Source organism: Micromys minutus (assembly GCF_963924665.1).
Source record: "Micromys minutus genome assembly, chromosome: 19".
Taxonomy (NCBI): domain Eukaryota; kingdom Metazoa; phylum Chordata; class Mammalia; order Rodentia; family Muridae; genus Micromys; species Micromys minutus.
Genome location: NC_137954.1, coordinates 29,425,322 through 29,443,546, shown reverse-complemented (window position 1 = coordinate 29,443,546; position 18,225 = coordinate 29,425,322). Strand labels below are relative to the sequence as shown.

The following is an 18,225-nucleotide window of genomic DNA, read 5'->3' as shown; positions in this document are numbered from 1 at the left end:
GGCCAAACATATGCAAACCATAACACAGCTCTTTCAGAGACTATTAGGACTCCCCGGCCTTGAGCTTCATTCTAAGAGACATGGAGTTCCCTGCTTAATTTAGACATCTGGCCTCTTTGGAAGCTGTTGATTTTACTCTTACCATTTTACGTATTATAACTTGAATGTGTATTATGTGTTGATATGTATATGGACCAAAATCAAATGAATTAAGTGTTAATAGCTTTGGGTATAAGAAACTCATATTCAACACACACATGCACACACTCACTCATTCACACACACACTCTCTCACACACATACACTCACACACACACACACACACACACACACTCACTCACTCACTCACTCACACACGCACCTTTAAACCTTCCAAGACGAAGCAAAAAGGAACCTGGATTTCAAGCATGGGTAGCTTTTGAAAGATCCCTCTGAAGTGGGAGGAGCCTGTTTGTTCCTTCACTGATGATGCTGTAAAGGGCAACATCCTACATCCAGCAGGAGATCACTTGCCTTCAAAATCGTTTCCTATAGGCTAAGCCCATCCCCTCTGTTCTCTTGGAGCCTAGCTCACCGCCCGCCCCGCCCTTAAACAGTAACAAGGTATTCCAATGCAGTTCTTGCTGTAGTCGTCAAGTGGCCTGTGAGGTCAGGAGATTGATTTCAAGCATTTCTGAACTCTTAGAAGAAATGAAGTTTAGCTCTGACATTTCACAAGCTAGAATGTTTACTCAGATGGAGACTTTGTGAGCCCAGTGGCTTAAAAACAAGGAAAAGCCAAAACCACTTGTCTCATGAACACCTAGGACTCTTGTCAGCAGCCACATGACCATTGTCGGTAAAAACATCCAAAACAGTTCCTAACTAAATATAGCCTGTTCTAGAAACAAACATTTTCTAAAACAAGGGACTTACGGAACTAGTTGTGAGTTCTTGAGCTGAAGTTTGGTAAACTCTTAACTAACCAGTAAAGGTTTTTGTTTTTTGTTTTTGTTTTTTTATCTTTTTAGCAATTTTAAGTTTCAGTTTTATTTGAAAATTTTAAATTTGAATGAGAAAAAAGTTAGTGTAAAAAGTCTGCTCTAGAGATCTAATTGAGAAGCTGCTGATGTCGTTCAGTAGGCAGATTGCTTGCTTAATTCAACTAGGAATGTCTTATATTCTAGTGGACACGGGCCATACCCTGAAATCCCATCACTTAGGAGTTGGAGTCAGAAGCACCGGAAGCTCAGGTTCAGCTACAAAGAGAGTTTGAGACCCAGCCTGGGCTCCAGGAGATCAGAATGTCTGATCTAAGCCTTGACTGTTTTTTTCCATTGTGTCTTTGCAGCTAGCTTGCCCTTTGCCCTCGGTGTGGCCTCCACAGCTGATATTTTTCCCTTGTTCTTCACAGGCATGATTGACAACCTGCTTTCTCCAAATCTGATCGATAGCGCCCTTACCAGGCTGGTCCTCGTTAATGCGGTGTACTTCAAGGGTTTGTGGAAATCCCGGTTTCAACCCGAGAGCACAAAGAAGCGGACGTTCGTGGCGGGTGATGGAAAATCCTACCAAGTGCCCATGCTAGCCCAGCTCTCTGTGTTCCGCTCTGGTGAGTGTGGGCTGGGTGAGGTCTATTCCAGAATGTTCCAGTAGAAGAAAGGCAAGGTCTGATCCTCTTTATTCAAGAGCAGATCTTTGTCTGTGGGGCGTTGAAAGACATGGCTCATACCTGGAATGCCAGAACTCCAGAGCCGGTGAGGTTTCTTAAGACCATGTAAAAACAATATGTATTAATATTTCACCTGTGTAGGCTTCTGGGTTGAAAATGTAGAATGAAAAGATGATTAGCAAAATCAATATACATACATACACACACACACACACACACACACACACACACACACATATATATATATATATATATATATATATATATATATATATATATATATATATGCATTAAACTACCAAGTCACCCATAGCAAACTTGCATTACCAAATAAAAGTTATTTCTTTTTTTACTTCTCACAGACATTAGGAAGGCTAATAAGACCCACTTACAGCTGCTGCATCGGATGAGCAGGCCCCATAAGCTTGCCTGGTGGGGGGGGGGGCTTACCTATTAACTGAAGGACTTTCTCTTTGTCATTTCCTGGCAGCCCCAATCCAGAGAGCTGACGACCCGAAGATAATCACACACTGGCAAATAAATAGAAGCCCAATACAAAGCTAAATTCAGAGCTCTGGGTTCTGTGTCCTCAGATTTAACCTACCTCAGATGGAAAGTATTAAATGAGGGAAAAGTTGGCTGTATATCAAATATAACGCAGATTTTTTTTTTCTCTAGTCATTGTCCCTGAATGGCAATCCACATTGTTTCGAGTATAATAAGTAACAGATGATTTAGAATATTCAGTGGGATTGGTATAGGCTACATGGAAAGACCACACAGAATGTGGGGGAGGGGGGTTTTAGCATGGCAAATGCTGTCGATCCGGAGACAATGGCTGTGCGCCAGAACGCAGGTGGTGATTAGATTTAGAGCTACGTGAGTAGGAAGATTGTGTGGTGTGTATCTGATTTCCGAAGGCAGGTTATAAAACAGCAGATGCCGATGAGCTGTGCTTACCAAAAAAATACTTTCTGTACCTTTGTCTGTACAGTTATGTCTTGGAGAATGTTGGGTAAAATGTTCACAGTGGTAGGATTTCACAATTTGTGTACTTAAAATGGAAATGTCCTGCGTATGTATGTGTGCGTGTCAGTGTGTGTGTGTGTGTGTGTGTGTGTATGCTGGTGTGTATTCCTCTGGATGCCAGAGGAGGACATTGAGTCCTGCTTTGTAACTCTTTTAAGTTTTTTCTTTTGAGACAGGATCTCTTACTGAGCCTGGAGCTAACATCCAAAATGCTCCAACAATCTTCCTGTCTCCCAGTTTTTCTGTGGTTTCTGTAGCTTGGAATTTAAATCCTCTCACTTCCACCACAAGCTTCCTTCCCCTCTCTCCAGCCCCTGAACTTTCTTCTTAGTCAGCGTGTATCATCAACCTTAGACATAAGGAAAGGGTCTCCCATCTACCCCATTCTTTCCACAGCACAGATCACCATGACTGGTTGTCTTTTACATTTCACGTCATTGAAACATTCTTGATCCACCTTAAATCTCTTTCCTGTCAAGTTTCCAGTCTATACTAGCCCCCTGGATGCCAAATACTCCCTTTTATTTATTTTTTTTTTAATCTTCCTTTTAAAAAAAAAGTCTTTTAATTTTGTGTATGCCTGTTTGTAGGTGCCCACAGTAGCCAAAAGAAAGCTTCAGATACACTGGAGCTAAGTATCTGAATTCTCAGTCTCTACAAGGACAGAAAACACTCTGAAGCACTAAGCCATCTCTCCAGCCCCTAAAGATGTCCCTTTTCATATTCGGTCACCATTACATCCAGTTGACCATGGTTCTGGCTACCTGTGGTAGAAGTTAAGTCATGGCTTCTGAGTGTATTATCAGAACGCATTCCATCCTGCCAGTCAGCAGTCTTCTGGGAGCAAATTTTCCAAATGTGCTATTCGATAAGTGTTCATTGACAAATCTCAGGCACATAAAACACCACAGGAAGTTCATCCCAAATACCTGAGCACAGGAAATAGCTCCTTTTTCCTGAAAGTCATTCCACCCACTCTGACCTTCCCTTCCTGGGCTACTCTACTTGAGAACACCTTGGAAGGCTGGCAGCACCCCCTAGTACATAGCCAGACAGAAATGTTTTACTTTTAAATAAAATCTTTATGCTGTCGGTCTTCTATTCAAAACAAAACAGAAGATTAAAATATGGTGATTCTTTAGATGTTCCTCTGGGAGATTCAGACATGCAGTTTTTTATAGGAGTATAGTGTGCTCTTCTTGACTATATATAGTCTGTTCTCAGAGAAAACCACTTAAGGGCATGTACGGCGTTCAGGACTGATTTGTCCAAGAACATACAGGTGTTTACAGATGCATCTTCATGTGGTATGGAGGATTGAACCCAGGACCCTGGGCAGGCTAGACAAAGACTTTATTACTCAACAGCATCCTTGATATAAATGTATTTTTATCAGTTCAGATTGAGAGAGGAGGCATACACAGAGAGAGAGATGAGGGAAGAAGAGAGGGAGGGAGGGAGGAAGTGAGGAATGTGAGAATGAATATCTGTATCTCCCTTTCCTATTCGCTCCACCTCCTTTGCCTCAGTGTCTGCAGCTGAGGCTGCCTGATGGGACTCCCTTTGTCCCTGGCTTCCTATGGGAATGGCCAGTATAGAAACAGCAGGTGACGAATGAGAGAGAAGGCTGTGGCATTTACTTCCCAGTCTGTCCCCGCTGTGACACCAGGGCTGCAGATTTCTTACCCTCCAGGGTCTCAGCTCCTTCCAGAGCCTCTGCATGTGATCAGGAGCTCTTTCCCTCTAGGTCACCCACCCCACAAGGCTGGGAATAGTGACCACCATTTATAACCTATATGCAGCAGTTTCCCTGTGTTCTTCCTGTGCTCTATATAATGCCATCATTAAGATCTGCTTCGATGATCCAGCCTGAGGGCCTGTCTGCTGTAGTGAGCTCAGGACAGCCTATGTAAGTGTTCTTGCCTCCGTCCTGTTTCATTACTAGTCAGTACAGGGGGCAGCCTGAGCTCATCCCTCTGTCTGTGCCCATGTCATTGGGTCTAGCTAGAATCCCAGCATGGAGTCTGGCTTCTTTCTGGGTTGTGTGATATGAGACTGTCATACATCCCCTATTTCACAGGTTACCATGACAGCAGCTTATCAGGGTAGGATGGGCTTGTATGCATGGTCTGTGAGGTCCAGCAGACTTTGGTGGCTCAAGTAGGCATTCATTTTCCTGACTGCACACTTCTTAGCCTGTTGGCCATTTCCACCCAGATACTCACCTCTGCCAACACTACCAGCTGGGACTTCAGAGGCTGCTGTTCGGAGCCCACATGACTCACAGGGCCTGTTGGGTATTTTCTGGGCCTCTGCCAAGTCTTGGCCCCCTTTCTGAAACACTGCCATTCAGAGAGGATCTGACTTTACTTCTCTCCTAAGATGTCATTAGCATCTCTAAGGAGACCCACTTGGCAAGATCAAGTCAAGATGGTGGGGGGAAAAAAGAGGGAGAGAAATACCTCTGACTTGTGACTCTTAAAGAATAGCCTTCAAGGGGTAGACTTTTTAAAATTATTATTTATTTAGAAAGAGCTTTGAAGTGCTATTTGGTGGAAGGGAATTTCAGGCTCTCTGCAAAGCTGCCACAGGTATAAAGCAGGAAGAAAAAGGTTCCAATAATCCCACTTCCTAGGATAAAAACCTCTATTAAGTGCTAGGCATATAACTTTTTACCTATTCTATGAAGATATGAAATGTATTTGAAGCCTTTTTGTATGCGTAGGATTACACTGCAGTGTTTATTCCATAATCTATCTGGTTCATTAGCTGCTATATCATGGAACATTTTTTTCAGAAATTTGTTACGATTTGCAAAACCAATTTTTAGCTGAACATTATTTTGTGATATAGACTTAACATAATAATTTCTGGCTAGTCAGTTGCTTCTTTCCTCTAATAAATAATCACTGTTTTCTAATGCATACATTTGTGAAGAGCTTTTATCACTATTCCTACAGGAAATTTGCTTAAATAGGAATTGCTAATCAGAGTTATTATAAATGTTCAGCATAAATGCTTGAATTTTCACTATTAGAGACCTTACCCTGGGGGGTAGGGGAAGGACTACAGATAATCAGACTGCTTTGTATGTATATGTGTGCACGTGCTCATACGCATGCAAGTGCACCCTTGTCCAAGGGTGTACACAGACAGAAGCCAGAAGTCCCATTGGGTATATTCCTCACTAACTCTTCAGTTTATGTTTTGAGACAAGGTCTCTCACTGAACCTGGTGCTCACTGTCAGCTAGGCTGACTCGTCATCGAATCTCTAGAAGCCACCTCTTTTTTGCTTACCCAGAACTGGAATTTCAAGTTTGGCACCCTATCTGGATTTTTCTATGGGTACTGGGAATTGAACTCAGGGCATCATGTTTGTGTGACAGGCACTGGACCACCTGGGATGTCTCCACGGTCTACCTCTCTCCAGTTCCCTTCTTCCCCTGTTTCCAGCTCGTATTCTTCCACCAATAGCACGTCCCCTTTGGCTGTCTACTAAGTTGTAGTTCCCAAGACTAGTTGTATTCTGTCCTTACCTACCAAGATCTCCCAGCACAGCACTTCTGTTGGCTCACCCAGTTCCTTGGGCCTTCCTTGGGAGCTGGGGTCAGAGCTGTCTTCAGTCCTGCTCTGGGCTCTAGTCTGTAATGGACACAGCCATACTCAAGAGGATATATGTGTCGTTTCCAAATGCATTTTTTCACTTTCTGTTCAAGTGGGATGAGGAAATCCATCTATAACGCTTTCCCGATAGTAAGTATTTAAAACATTCTCCTTGCTTTTACAGACCATAAAGCATTTGTAGCATTTCAGTGAGTTCAGTTATGTCCTTCCTCGTAGGAGTTACCATAGGAATCAGAGTATTACAGGGACATTTCTAGAATAAAAGCTCTTAGGCTAAATGGATCTTCTAAGAAAAGTATCCACACTTTTCATACTTGACTTTTGACTAATTACATCTTTCCTCTAAGACAGAAGGCATCCTTGTTCTTTTTCCAGTGAGGTGGGCAGCTTCATGTGTTACACACCACAGAAATCATCCTCACAGAAAAGTATAGTGCACCCTGCAGATGCTGGGTTTTAGATAGCTTAGGACATGACACTTTAAAAGAAATATTTATGGGACAGCCAGAGGCCTGTGCTCTGACCCCAGCTCCCAAATACCCTGTGTGACTTGTCCTAATGGGGAGGTGTCACACCCCCTGCCGCAGGTGTGGTTTCCCATGGTAAGGCAGCTCTGTCTACACTCTGAGGAGTAAGAGTCCTTCAGGAAGTAAGGCACCCAGGCATCATTGTGGCTTGTGCTTTGTAATCCCCACATCTAGCTGAGACAGAAGGATCTCAGGCTTGGGGTCAATCTGGAATCTCTGGCAAAAGTGTGTTTTCCAAACTGGATCGGTGGTTACAAAGCTGTTCCCATCAGTATGAAAGGCTGTGCCTTTCATATGGGTCTCCTGGATCCAATGCAAACATAGAAAAAGCTCAAACATCCAGTGAATGTGTGACTACACTGAATGGTTAACTGTGCTGGTCCCACTGGTCAGTAAGGATGTGTCTGGTCGGAGCTGGGTCAGTTTGGGAGCCTGCTTACCTCCCCACCGCCCAGCCACTCCAGTTCATACACCCCATGATTCATAGCTTCGGTTCTCCTTAGCTCAACTAGACACACTTCCACAGCAGTTGCTCTGTCCGCGCCTTCGTTTTTTTCTGCCCCAGAGGAATAATTTAATAACTACTTCCTGCATTTCACAGTTTCTAAAAATCAGCCCCATTAGAGCCAGAGACGTGATGTTTTTCTTCGGGGATTTAAGGGGGTATTTTCCCACTTTCTCATCGATTTTTTTTCGGTTTCTACTGAGACCGTTTTATCACTCAGGGTAAAAATAAAGACGGAGTAGATTCACGTTGATTCTTGGGTGGTCCCCACCCAGAATCTAGACTGCTGTGAGCTCATAGCAATTCCAAGCTGAGTCTGATGGCACTGGATGCCTAGCTGTCCTGCAGCCCAGTGCCGTCTGTGCTTGGGGAGAAGAAGAGATTCCAGCAGCGGCAAGAGGACTCTATTATCTGATGATGGCAGCTCTCCTGGCACCTTTAGCTGTTTATGTTTTATAGCTAAACGTGCTTGCGACAGAACAAATCTTGCTCTCTTTCTGTCTCTAGCTGTTCTCTTTCTTTCTTTGACTTCCATCCTTCTTCTCTGGAGGTGTGGCCTGTCCAAAGTTCTCCACCTTGATCCCAGCACTCGTGAAGCAAAATGCAGGGAGATCTCTGTGAGTTCGAGGCCAGCCTGATCTACTGAGTGAGTTCCAGGATAGCCAGGGCTGCTATATAATGAAACCTCGACTCAAAAACCAACAAACAAACAAACAAGGCCGTCCACCAAGAAAACTCCAGCAAAAATCATAAGAACTTCTGCTTCTTTTCTCTCTTTGTTGTACTTCAAGTTGAGGAGGAAAAGGGGAGCTCCGTGGGCGACCTGCTTACTGCGCATAGTTTTTTCCCATTTGATCATCTCAGTAACATTGTGAGGTCCATACTTTAATATCACTATATTTCATAAATGCTGTGTGTAATCTTTACATACACACATATATACAATATTATATATATACACACACATATATATACATATATCCCAATATTTCCATCTGTATAGCGGGATGGCACCTCAACAAGCTCACAGAGTTCATCTTTAAAGGTTCAGTGCTTAACACACGCTTTTGAAAGCCTCCATCAATTTAGAGACGCCATCAGGGGCCTTTTGACTGCTCAGTTGTACTATGCAGTTGCTATCCCAGGCTGTTCTCCATTGCTGTGTGAGTTCCTTGTAAGAAAATTCCTGACAAAGGCAGCTAAAGACAGGAAGGGTTTATTTTGGCTCACGGTTTGAGGAAATAGTCTATTCTATCTCTAATTAACGATGGCAGTGGTTTGAGGTAGCTGGTCATAGTGCATCTGCACTTGGGAAAGAGAGATGAAACCTGGTGCTCACCTAGCTCAATCCTTTTTCATTTTAAAACTGGAAGCTATGTGGAATGATGGGTAATTAGCTCTACCATAGAAATGCTTTTGCTGTGTCTTGGCTTGGCCGTCATATTGTATACCTTAAATACAATAAAGCGTATTTTCTGAAACAAAGTAGAATGTAAAAACAAAACAAAGCAAAGCAAAACTCATAAGTAGCCTTAATTTATTCTTTTACCCATATAAAGGTTGTCTTCTTACAAAGCACTGTGCTGTGGGTACCTAACAACCTAATGGTCTACTTACATTCTACTCAGCAGAATTAAAGTGAGCTTAGCGGTGCCCAGAGGCGTTCTGTCTAGACTGAAGACAGAGAACTCTGCACCAGGGAAGAAAGAAGTCATTGTCCTTATCTTTGTCCTTCTGAGGGAGCTATTTGTAGCAAAGGGAGCTTTGCAGGCTGAATTACTGTCTTTCTCCTACGGCTTCCCTGGTGACCGCCAGCCACTTGTTCCCCCCTCTCTAGAAGCCATTAGGCATACACTAAATCTGCCTCTGGTTTCTTTAGGGTCTACCAGCACCCCGAATGGCTTATGGTATAACTTCATTGAGTTGCCCTACCATGGTGAGAGCATCAGCATGCTGATCGCCCTACCAACAGAGAGCTCCACCCCACTGTCTGCCATCATCCCTCACATCAGTACCAAAACCATCGATAGCTGGATGAACACCATGGTACCCAAGAGGATGCAGCTGGTCCTGCCCAAGTGAGTACCCCTTTCCTTAACAAGAAAGGATGCTCTGAAACAGGGTGCTAAGATAGTGTTATGGAAAGTGTGCTTCCTGAGAACCAGGCTGTGTTTTCTAAAAGCTTTCTCTGAGATCCTATGGTGCCTATTTGTGGTGAGACAACAGTCATACTAAAGGAGAGCGGGCAGCCCTGGTCGTAGAACCCTGATGAGTACGAAGTCTTCATGACTCTGTGACAACTTCTAGCATAGCTTTCCATGTGAAAATTGAGACATACATATGGGTTAGAACACAGTAGTCAAAGGAACTTGGTAAGATAAGGAACTTCATTCGGGTACAGGCTGGAAGCTATGAAAGACCAAGGCCCATGAGGCTGATTCCATCAGTATTTAAGGCAGCTTTCCTTTTATCCCTCCAAAGTAAATTATAGATGGAATTTCTGATGTTACAACTTGTGACTAGGGCAAAAGCAGACGCAATTCTGTGTGCATCATAATCTCTAGCAGTTCAAAGGACATTTTCTCCAGGATGTGTGTGTGGGTGTGTGGAATCTGTCTCCTGTCTGTGAACTTTTCATCATTACCAGCTTCCCCACAATCCAGGGTGTCTATCCACACCTCAGTGGGAACAGAGGATGCTAATAACTTGAGTTAATCCAATAAGTCTTGAGTAGTCAGTGTGGTACCACTACAAGCATCAGAAGTCCTCCTCCTGAGGGGGCTGAAAAGGTGGCTCCATGGTTAAGAGTCCTCACTGTTCTTGCAAGGGACCTCAATTCTGTCCCTAACACCCACATGGTGGTACACAACCATCTATAACTCCAGTTCCAGGGGACCTGATGCCCTTTCCTGTCTGCCTTGGGGCCAGGTGTACATGCATGCAGAAAAAATTCACTGAAAAGATAAAGACATCTTAAATGCATCCTAACACACTCTTATAGAAAGCCACTGAATAATGCTTAACTGAATATCTGGTATGGACTGCCTGTCATACCTGGATGGCCATGCCCATTGTGAGTGGGTAGAGAGTGTGTTGTCTACTTGCTGGCATTTAACTGTTAGGTTTAGACGTCAGGCTGCAGTTCAGAGAGATAACAAGGTTTTACTTAAAGAACCTATATCAAACTATGCGCTGATTTTTGTCATGTTTGAATCCCAGCATATTTTCTGCTTTCCTATAGGTTCACAGCTGTGGCACAAACAGATCTGAAGGAGCCACTGAAAGCCCTTGGCATCACTGAGATGTTTGAGCCATCAAAGGCAAATTTTGCAAAAATAACAAGTATGTTGAGTTTAAAACATAGAACTTCAAGACAGTGTTACAGGTCCTTCTGCTCACGAAAAGAAATAGCAAAATCAGGAGTGTGTTGCTCTAAACCTGTGCAAAGTTTAGCTTGATGTATTGCCAAAGGATGCTGTTGAGTATCACTGGCTCAGTTAGCATTCATCCTTTCCTCTTGCATCTCACATGAGGCCTGAGGGACCACAAGGATAAGGACTTCTGCATTGCCTGCTACCCAAACACTTGGTTCTTTTCCTTCCTCGATGCTAGGACTTGAATCTGTGTTCTTGTTAGGCAAGTGCTCTACCGCTGAGGAACTTTGTAACCCCAGAGTTTGCCTCTTGATTAGGACTCCATAGTTCTTTATTTTTTAAATCAACTTTTCCCCTTGGGTTTGAAAAAAAAAAAAAAAAAAAAAAACCTGAAAGTTTTTGAATTCTCAAACATTTAGCTTACTTCCACAGAGTAATGTAGGCTTGCCTTGTATCTAAAATGTATTCTGCCATTGGTCTGAATTAACTAATTCAATGCGTCTGATTGAGACTGTCCTTCATCCAAGCAGAGTACATCACCTCTCCTTGTTTGCCGTTACATGTAACTCTGCCTGGAACGGTTTGAATGGGTCAGGTCTCTAACTTCCACACTGAGAACACAGTTTCCAATGACAAGCTGTAATGCTGACATGCGCAGTACTCTAGTGTGTATTTTAACTCTTGACTGGTAGAGTTAGTTTTATTACCAACCCCACTGTGTGCTCAAGAGTATCTGAATGTCTCCTGCCTCCATCTTCCCATTCTCTTTTCTTTCCTGGTTCCCAGCCCAGCACATCAGCATAACCTGTTAGAAATCCTGTTAGAAATGCATGACTTGGTTCAGATCCAGACCCCTGAATCATACTTTTATTTTAATGGGATCCTTGGCCTAATAAAGTTTGAGAAAGAAGCACTTGTTCAAAATCACCTGTTATGGTCTGAATAATAAATAGGAGGACCAGGTGCCCTGAGTCTTCTTGAGCTGTTCTCTTTAACCTCGAAGCTGACCTGAGCCATATAAACTTGCACCTTGTCTCAACTAGCCACATTAGAGCTGGCTATTTGTGCAGACAATGCAAATAAAAACCAGGTGGCCAAAAATAAGCTCTTTTGTTCTCTTTAACCAGCTCCGTGTCCTCTCGGGCTCATGCTGATGAGTTGGTGTCCTCTTGGGTAGTTGCAGCCCTGGGATTTGTTCGGTTGTTTTTGGAACTGAATTCACTGGAGGGTCCCCAAGATACAGCTGCAGTTCTGTGCCTGGCCCTTCCCAGGAGTGCTCTTCTCATACTGCTGCGCTGACAGATGGTGTGGTTGGAGCCTAACTAACCGTGTGACAATTTCTTAACCTTGTGAGCCTCAGTTTCCCCATCTGAAATCCTCTCTGGGACAGACAGTCTAGTTGGATAATATTATTATTGTCTTTCTTCTTCTTCCTCTGGGGGAAAAATGGCATCTTTACAGATCTCTGTTCTTTTCACTTTTTAAGACAAAATTAATAGTCATCTGAGTTGAAGTGATTAGAGTCGCTAAACCATTTGGGGTCTGGGAATCCATCCCAGAAGTATCAATCGCAAATCATTTAGCATTCATCGAAATCTACTGCAAGTGACAGCCACCCACAGCCCTCAATCTGCAGGACTGTCGAGTGACTTCTGACCCTTTTCATAAACTGGGATTTGCCATAGCTTTGGGCAAATAACTGTAGATGGCAAGCTCATCAAAGAAGTGCTGATGTTGTATTTTCTGGGAACAGGGTCAGAGAGCCTTCATGTCTCTCACATCTTGCAAAAAGCAAAAATCGAAGTCAGTGAAGATGGAACCAAAGCCTCGGCAGCAACAAGTAAGTGCTGGGTCACATGGCAAGGCCACGTCCAATAGCAAACCAGACTCCAGGCTCACTCTTCAGCTTAGCAGACTCCTAGGGAGCCTTGAAAGCTGACCCTTGGGAGACAGCAATGAGTATGGGCTGGTGAAGTAGCTGGTGGTGGTGGCGGTGAGGAGGAGAAGGGGGAGATAGGAAGGAGCATTGGAGTCAGCAGTGAGTATCGGTAAGATTTGATGATGATGGTAGTGATAGCAATGATAATAACCACAACGTTGATATCAAGTGTAGCTCGGGGGTGGAGTACTTGCCCTGCATACACAAGGCCACGGGTTTGAACACTTAGAAAAGATAAATCATGTTGGTGTAGAAATTTCAACTAGGAAGGAAGTCACCATCTCCCTGGAAAAGAGCTAGCTAGTGTGTTATTTCAGCCCAATCCTCAAGTCTGCAAATACAGCAGGAAAGCAACCAAAGGCATGCAGCTGAGTAGGTATGGCCTTCCCAGTCTTCCAATAAAGCTGTATTTATCAAACCAGGGGTTGGCAGTATAGACCTAGCCCAAGTACCATTGCATAGTGGTCCCTGCTCTCAGCAGGATAAAGCACATCTGGCTACTTTGCCAGCAGAGAAGGCTTATCTTTAGATAGAAACCTAACAGCAAGTACAGGGGCCTAGCTCCTTGAGTCTCCCCAGGACAATGTGGAGAATCAGCATCGTCTACAGCCTTCTTTGACCATTAGAGTATCTGCCTCTGTCCTCTTAGATTATAAAGAAAGAAGACCTAAGCTTGTCCCCATCAGCACCAGTAAAGCCATCAGTAACCTGTGTACTGAGATAAGAAGATTGGATATGAGATTGTAAGCTCATAGCATAGCTTCACTGGACATCCTGCTGGATGCTTGACTATTTCTAGTCATGGGACGAAGTTATCATTCATTCTGTAGAGTCAGTGCCTTATCACTTCTCAAAAGATGCTTAATATTTTTCTGTTGCTTTAAAATAGCATTTAACATAAAAACCTAGAATATGAGTTTCGATGATTTTTTTTAAAATATCCTTTGTCTTCTCTAGCTGCTCTCTGTTAAATTTGACAAAAACGGTTTGTCCGTTTTGCCAACTACCATTCCAGTCAGACCAGCCACATGATTTGTAGAGGAGCCCTGTGTGAAAGGGACTATAGACTCCCTTGGTCTGAATTGTACTAGGGATTTCAAGACCATGACAGCAGACTGTTATACCAAGTCCCGGCCTCTGTGTCAGCACTCTGTGGGTGCTGAATTAGCTCGGGCTCTCATAATGATGACAGAGAACAGAGAACTTAAATAACAGGTGTTTATTTTCCCACGGTTCTTGAGGCCAGAGGTCTAGGGTCTGGGTGGCAGCAGGTTTGACTTCTCTTGATGGCTTTGTGTGCTCCTGAGACTTGTTTGTGTGCTCATGTGATTTTGTTATGTCCCTGGAGCCCCTCCTCATCTTAATAAGGATATCCGTCCTGTTGGGTCAGAGCCTCATCACTAGGTCCTTCTGTGTCCTTAATATCCTCCATTAAAGGGCCTGTCTCCACGTGTAATCATGTTAGGAGATTAGTGCCTCACTGTAGGAATGTTAGGGAGATACCAATCTATGTACTTCATGCTATCTAGTTGTAATTCTGGGTTAAGCAGTTTGCCCAGCGTAACTTTTGAGTATTCCTTTTCTAAGAGCAAGCCACGCCTTTCATGCCCTTCAGAAGTTTGAGCAAAGGACTGAACCAGCATGCCAGGCACTGGTAGTTATCCCACCCTTCTTTCTCTCCTTAGCCTTACCATAGCCAAACAGGATCAGCCACTGGGGAAAGTAGGCAGGTCTAAGACTTACGTGTCTAAAGAACCTTTCTTTCAGGCTATAGTTCGGGTGGCAAATGACTTGCTCAGCGGTCACATTGTCCTGGGTTTTATCCCCGCTATTACAAGGATAACAAAAAGTTGTTTTCTAAGGCAGATGGTCTGCAGCTAATGAGTTGAGCAGGGGTGTCCTAGAGCAGGTGCCACTGAGCAGTCTATGTCATTGTCAGAAAGGGTATCTAAATGAGAAGGCGCAGAACCAACAGTTAAGCATTCTGAGCTGGCCTTTGATGTGCAGAAACGATGTGGGTAGACTAAAGAGGTCCAGAGACTTCATCAGCACAGATGGTATGAGTAAAAATAGCTTATAATAACAGCAAGTATTCTCTGGATGCTCATTTGGTGGCAGTCTCTGTCCCAAGAGCTTCCGTGTGTTTTATGTCATTCAATCCCCATAAATCTATGAGAACAAAGTACACTTATTGGTCGGATGGGGCTTTTACACACTAAGAGAGACAGTAACCAAAAAGGCCAGGCCAATACGCAGTGACCATTGAGACCGTTATAGCCTGCCTGCTTATGAGGCAAGCAAACATATCCGCAGACACCAGCCTCTGGGTGTCCAGTCGCTGCCCTGGTGCTTAGTGGGTAACATCACTTCTTCTTCTTCCCATAGCTGCCATCCTAATTGCAAGGTCGTCGCCTCCCTGGTTCATTGTAGACAGGCCTTTCATGTTTTCCATCCGACACAATCCCACAGGTGAGTGGTTCTTCTGTTTTATCGCTAGCTGTTTGTGTGTAGAAAGGTCCGTTGCAGCTGCACCGGCACCCCATCAGTGTGGCACTTACCTGTTTTCCCTGCGTCATCTATAGGAGACGTTATGGATACTATAAACTCCCCCCGACACACACACACACTTTAAAGAGGGAAGAAAATGAAGTCCGTGTTACAGAGTTTGTTGGGATCTTTTAGCTATTGCCCAGAGTGTAGATTTGGAAGAAGGTGGTGGTTTTTAACATATGAAAAGGTGCAGCACAACCTTTGAAACTCTTGACATCTGTTGAATTTTTTTTGTAGTCTTAAAGATACCTTAAATATCACAACAAACTCTGTGTCTTTAGCTTCTGTGAGGTCACTCAGATATAATGTCTTAGGAACTGTCCATTCAAAGGAGCTGAGCTCCACAACTCAGATGTTAAATTGGGCTTTGATTTTTTTTTTTTTTTTTACTGTGTGCGTGTGTGTGTGTGTGTGTGTGTGTGTGTGTGTGTGTGTGTGTGTGTGTGTGTGGTAAGTGGGGGCAGCTGTATGGATATATGTGCACATATATTCGTGTATAAAGGACAGGTCAAATTTTGTTTGTCATTCCTGAGGTTTTTTTGAGATAGGGTCGTGGGACTTGAAGATTAAGCTAGGCTGGCTCACTAGCCCTAGAAACTCCTCTGTCTCTGTGAGAATATAAGCTATGAGTACATCACCACATTTGTCCTTTTCCATGGGTGCTGGGTAGTGAACCCAGGTCCTCATGTTTACATGTTTACTTCACCTACTTTGCCATCTCATCAGCTCACTAAATTAATCTTTTAAAAAGAACTGATCAAAATATATTGTATGAAAACCTTGCTTGATTAAATGATAGTATTTTTTAAAAAATTAATAAATAACTTTTAAAAATAAGGCCAGTAGGGCTGGAGAAATGGCTCACGGTTAAGAGTGCTCATTGCTCTTGCAGAGGACCTGTCCCTACTGCCCGCGTCTCTAGTTCCAGGTGACCTGGCGCCCACACACATTCAGTACACATAAACTCACAGTGGCACACACATACCTAGCTACAGTAGATCTTCTTAGAAGTAAAGTAGGAATACTAACAGCTCCCCCCTTTTTTACAGCTCCCCCCTTTTTTACTTAATTGTGACGTATAAGCCTTTATGGAAATGTTGGCTTCACATCCATGCACTGTGGGTGCTGTTATTTTAATCGGAAGGTATAGTTCCTTATTCTTTTATCTCATGTTTGATATGACCTCATTAATGCATCAGAGCTGATCAGTTTAATGCTGGAGTTTCTAGCTACTTAACCTAAAGTCTATTAAAATGACACGTAATTAAAATGTCACCTTCTGTCACACTGTCCTCAACTTAGCTCCAAATATGACTGTATCAATTGCACAGTGAAGATGGAGACTGTTTCTGCCTTTGGGGAAAGTTCTACAGAATAGCACAGCTGAGCAAGAGGTTAGCCATGGCTCCTTCTCTCCCCAGCAAGCAGCACCCTCTCTGTCTTGCACCATGAATTCATTTTATGATGTCAGACATTATCTCTCTTTAACCCTCTAGGTGCCATCTTGTTCCTGGGACAGGTGAACAAACCCTGAAGGACGGACAAAAGAAAGCCATGCAAAGTCAAGACGACTTTGCTCTGAAGAAAGACTCCCTTCCCCACATCTTTCATAGTTCTGTTAAATATTTTTATACACTGCTTTCTTTCCTGAACCTGGTTCATGGAGACAGTTAAGTGACACAAGTGTTTCTGGTCAGGGCTGTGTCAGAAGAAAAGGCAGGATGGTTAGCATGCTGTAGTGAAGAAAGAACAGGCGGCCTTCAAGATGTCTAGAAGATTTCTTTAAACTACTGATCGGTTACCTAGGTTAACAACCCTCTCGAGTATTTGCTGTCTGTCAAGTTCAGCATTTTTGTTTTGTTCTTGGGTTTAAGTGTGACTTTCTGGGAGAGGTTTAATCAGTGTGACAGGAGGGAGGGGGACATTTTGTAGTAGTTTTTATGTTTTTATGGAAAACAATATCACTTGCCCTTTTAATTCCTTTCTCCCACTTCCACCCAAAGGCTGAGGTTGGTGGTGGGTGGAGCTAGCGAAAGCCGTAGCCTCTTCGAGTGTTGTTTCTGTTGCTGGTGTTGTTTTATATACTGCATGTGTTCACTAAAATAAAGTTGGAAAACTAACGTCTCGCTGGACACAATTTGCTGTCAAGCCACGTGCCCGTCACTACTGTTCTGTACTCTTTGGGTTGGCGTTTTTGTATTTTGTATAAAGTAAAAAGAAATAAAGTGTTCCGGGTAGTACAAATTTAAAAGAGGCCGTTTTTCTGTTTGAAGAAAATGGTATTTAAAAAAAAAAAAAAAAAAACGCAACCATTTCGGAAACCTTACTCTGCCTCTTATGGTAAGAAGCCTTTCTACTTCGGTAGCTTGCAGGAGCTTCAAAGCCCCTGGACGTTTTCTGTCCTTTTTCCTGCAACCTGGCAAGCCATCGCTATTCCTTGTCTGGATGTTTCTCCGTTTATGGGGCTTTGCCTGCGTGGCTGCCACAGTAATCCCAGCTCTGCTCTCAGCTCCCTGGAGCAGTGCCTAAGGATTCTCCGCAGACTTCGGTCTTTAAAAAGTACAGAAAGAAATGTCTGGAGACTTCTGTATCTTGAAAAATCTAAGCTACAGTAAATCTTTGGTTTATGGTAACAAGCTAGAATGGTGGATCTTTGAATTTACTATTGTTTGTTTGTTTGATTCATTCATTCATTCATTCATTCATTCATTCATTCATTCAGAGGGATAATTTTTCACATGGAATTTAAATATCACATTTATGTTACCACATAAAGGGCATTTTAAGATGAGGTTCTGACTTGTGTAGCCTGTCATCAGAAGAGCTAAAAACTTTGGAACAGTTAGACGGCTTAGCAGGTAAAGGGGCTTGCTGCCAAGGCTGATGGACATGTATTCAACCTCCAAGACCCATGTGGTAGAAAGAGAACTGAGTCCCACAGGTTGTTCTCTGGCCTTCACATGCACACTGAAGTTACAGACACAGACACACACACACACACACACACACACACACACACACACCA

The 18,225-nt window shown here is 43.3% G+C and overlaps 1 protein-coding gene across 2 annotated transcripts in view; it reads left to right on the top strand.

The window, feature by feature from the left end:
• The window catches only part of SERPINE2 (serpin family E member 2), a 60,515-nt gene extending 42,290 nt beyond the window's left edge, over positions 1–18,225 (top strand). The window contains exons 4-9 of one of the 2 annotated variants that reach the window (XM_080933006.1): positions 1,394–1,591; positions 9,217–9,415; positions 10,579–10,679; positions 12,465–12,551; positions 15,036–15,119; positions 16,697–18,225. In XM_080933006.1, the coding sequence (XP_080789132.1) occupies positions 1,394–1,591; positions 9,217–9,415; positions 10,579–10,679; positions 12,465–12,551; positions 15,036–15,119; positions 16,697–16,734 (707 nt within the window). In that variant the 3' untranslated portion in view covers positions 16,735–18,225. The remainder of the gene's footprint in view (positions 1–1,393; positions 1,592–9,216; positions 9,416–10,578; positions 10,680–12,464; positions 12,552–15,035; positions 15,120–16,696) is intronic. The other variant, XM_080933005.1, reaches the window with a different exon arrangement.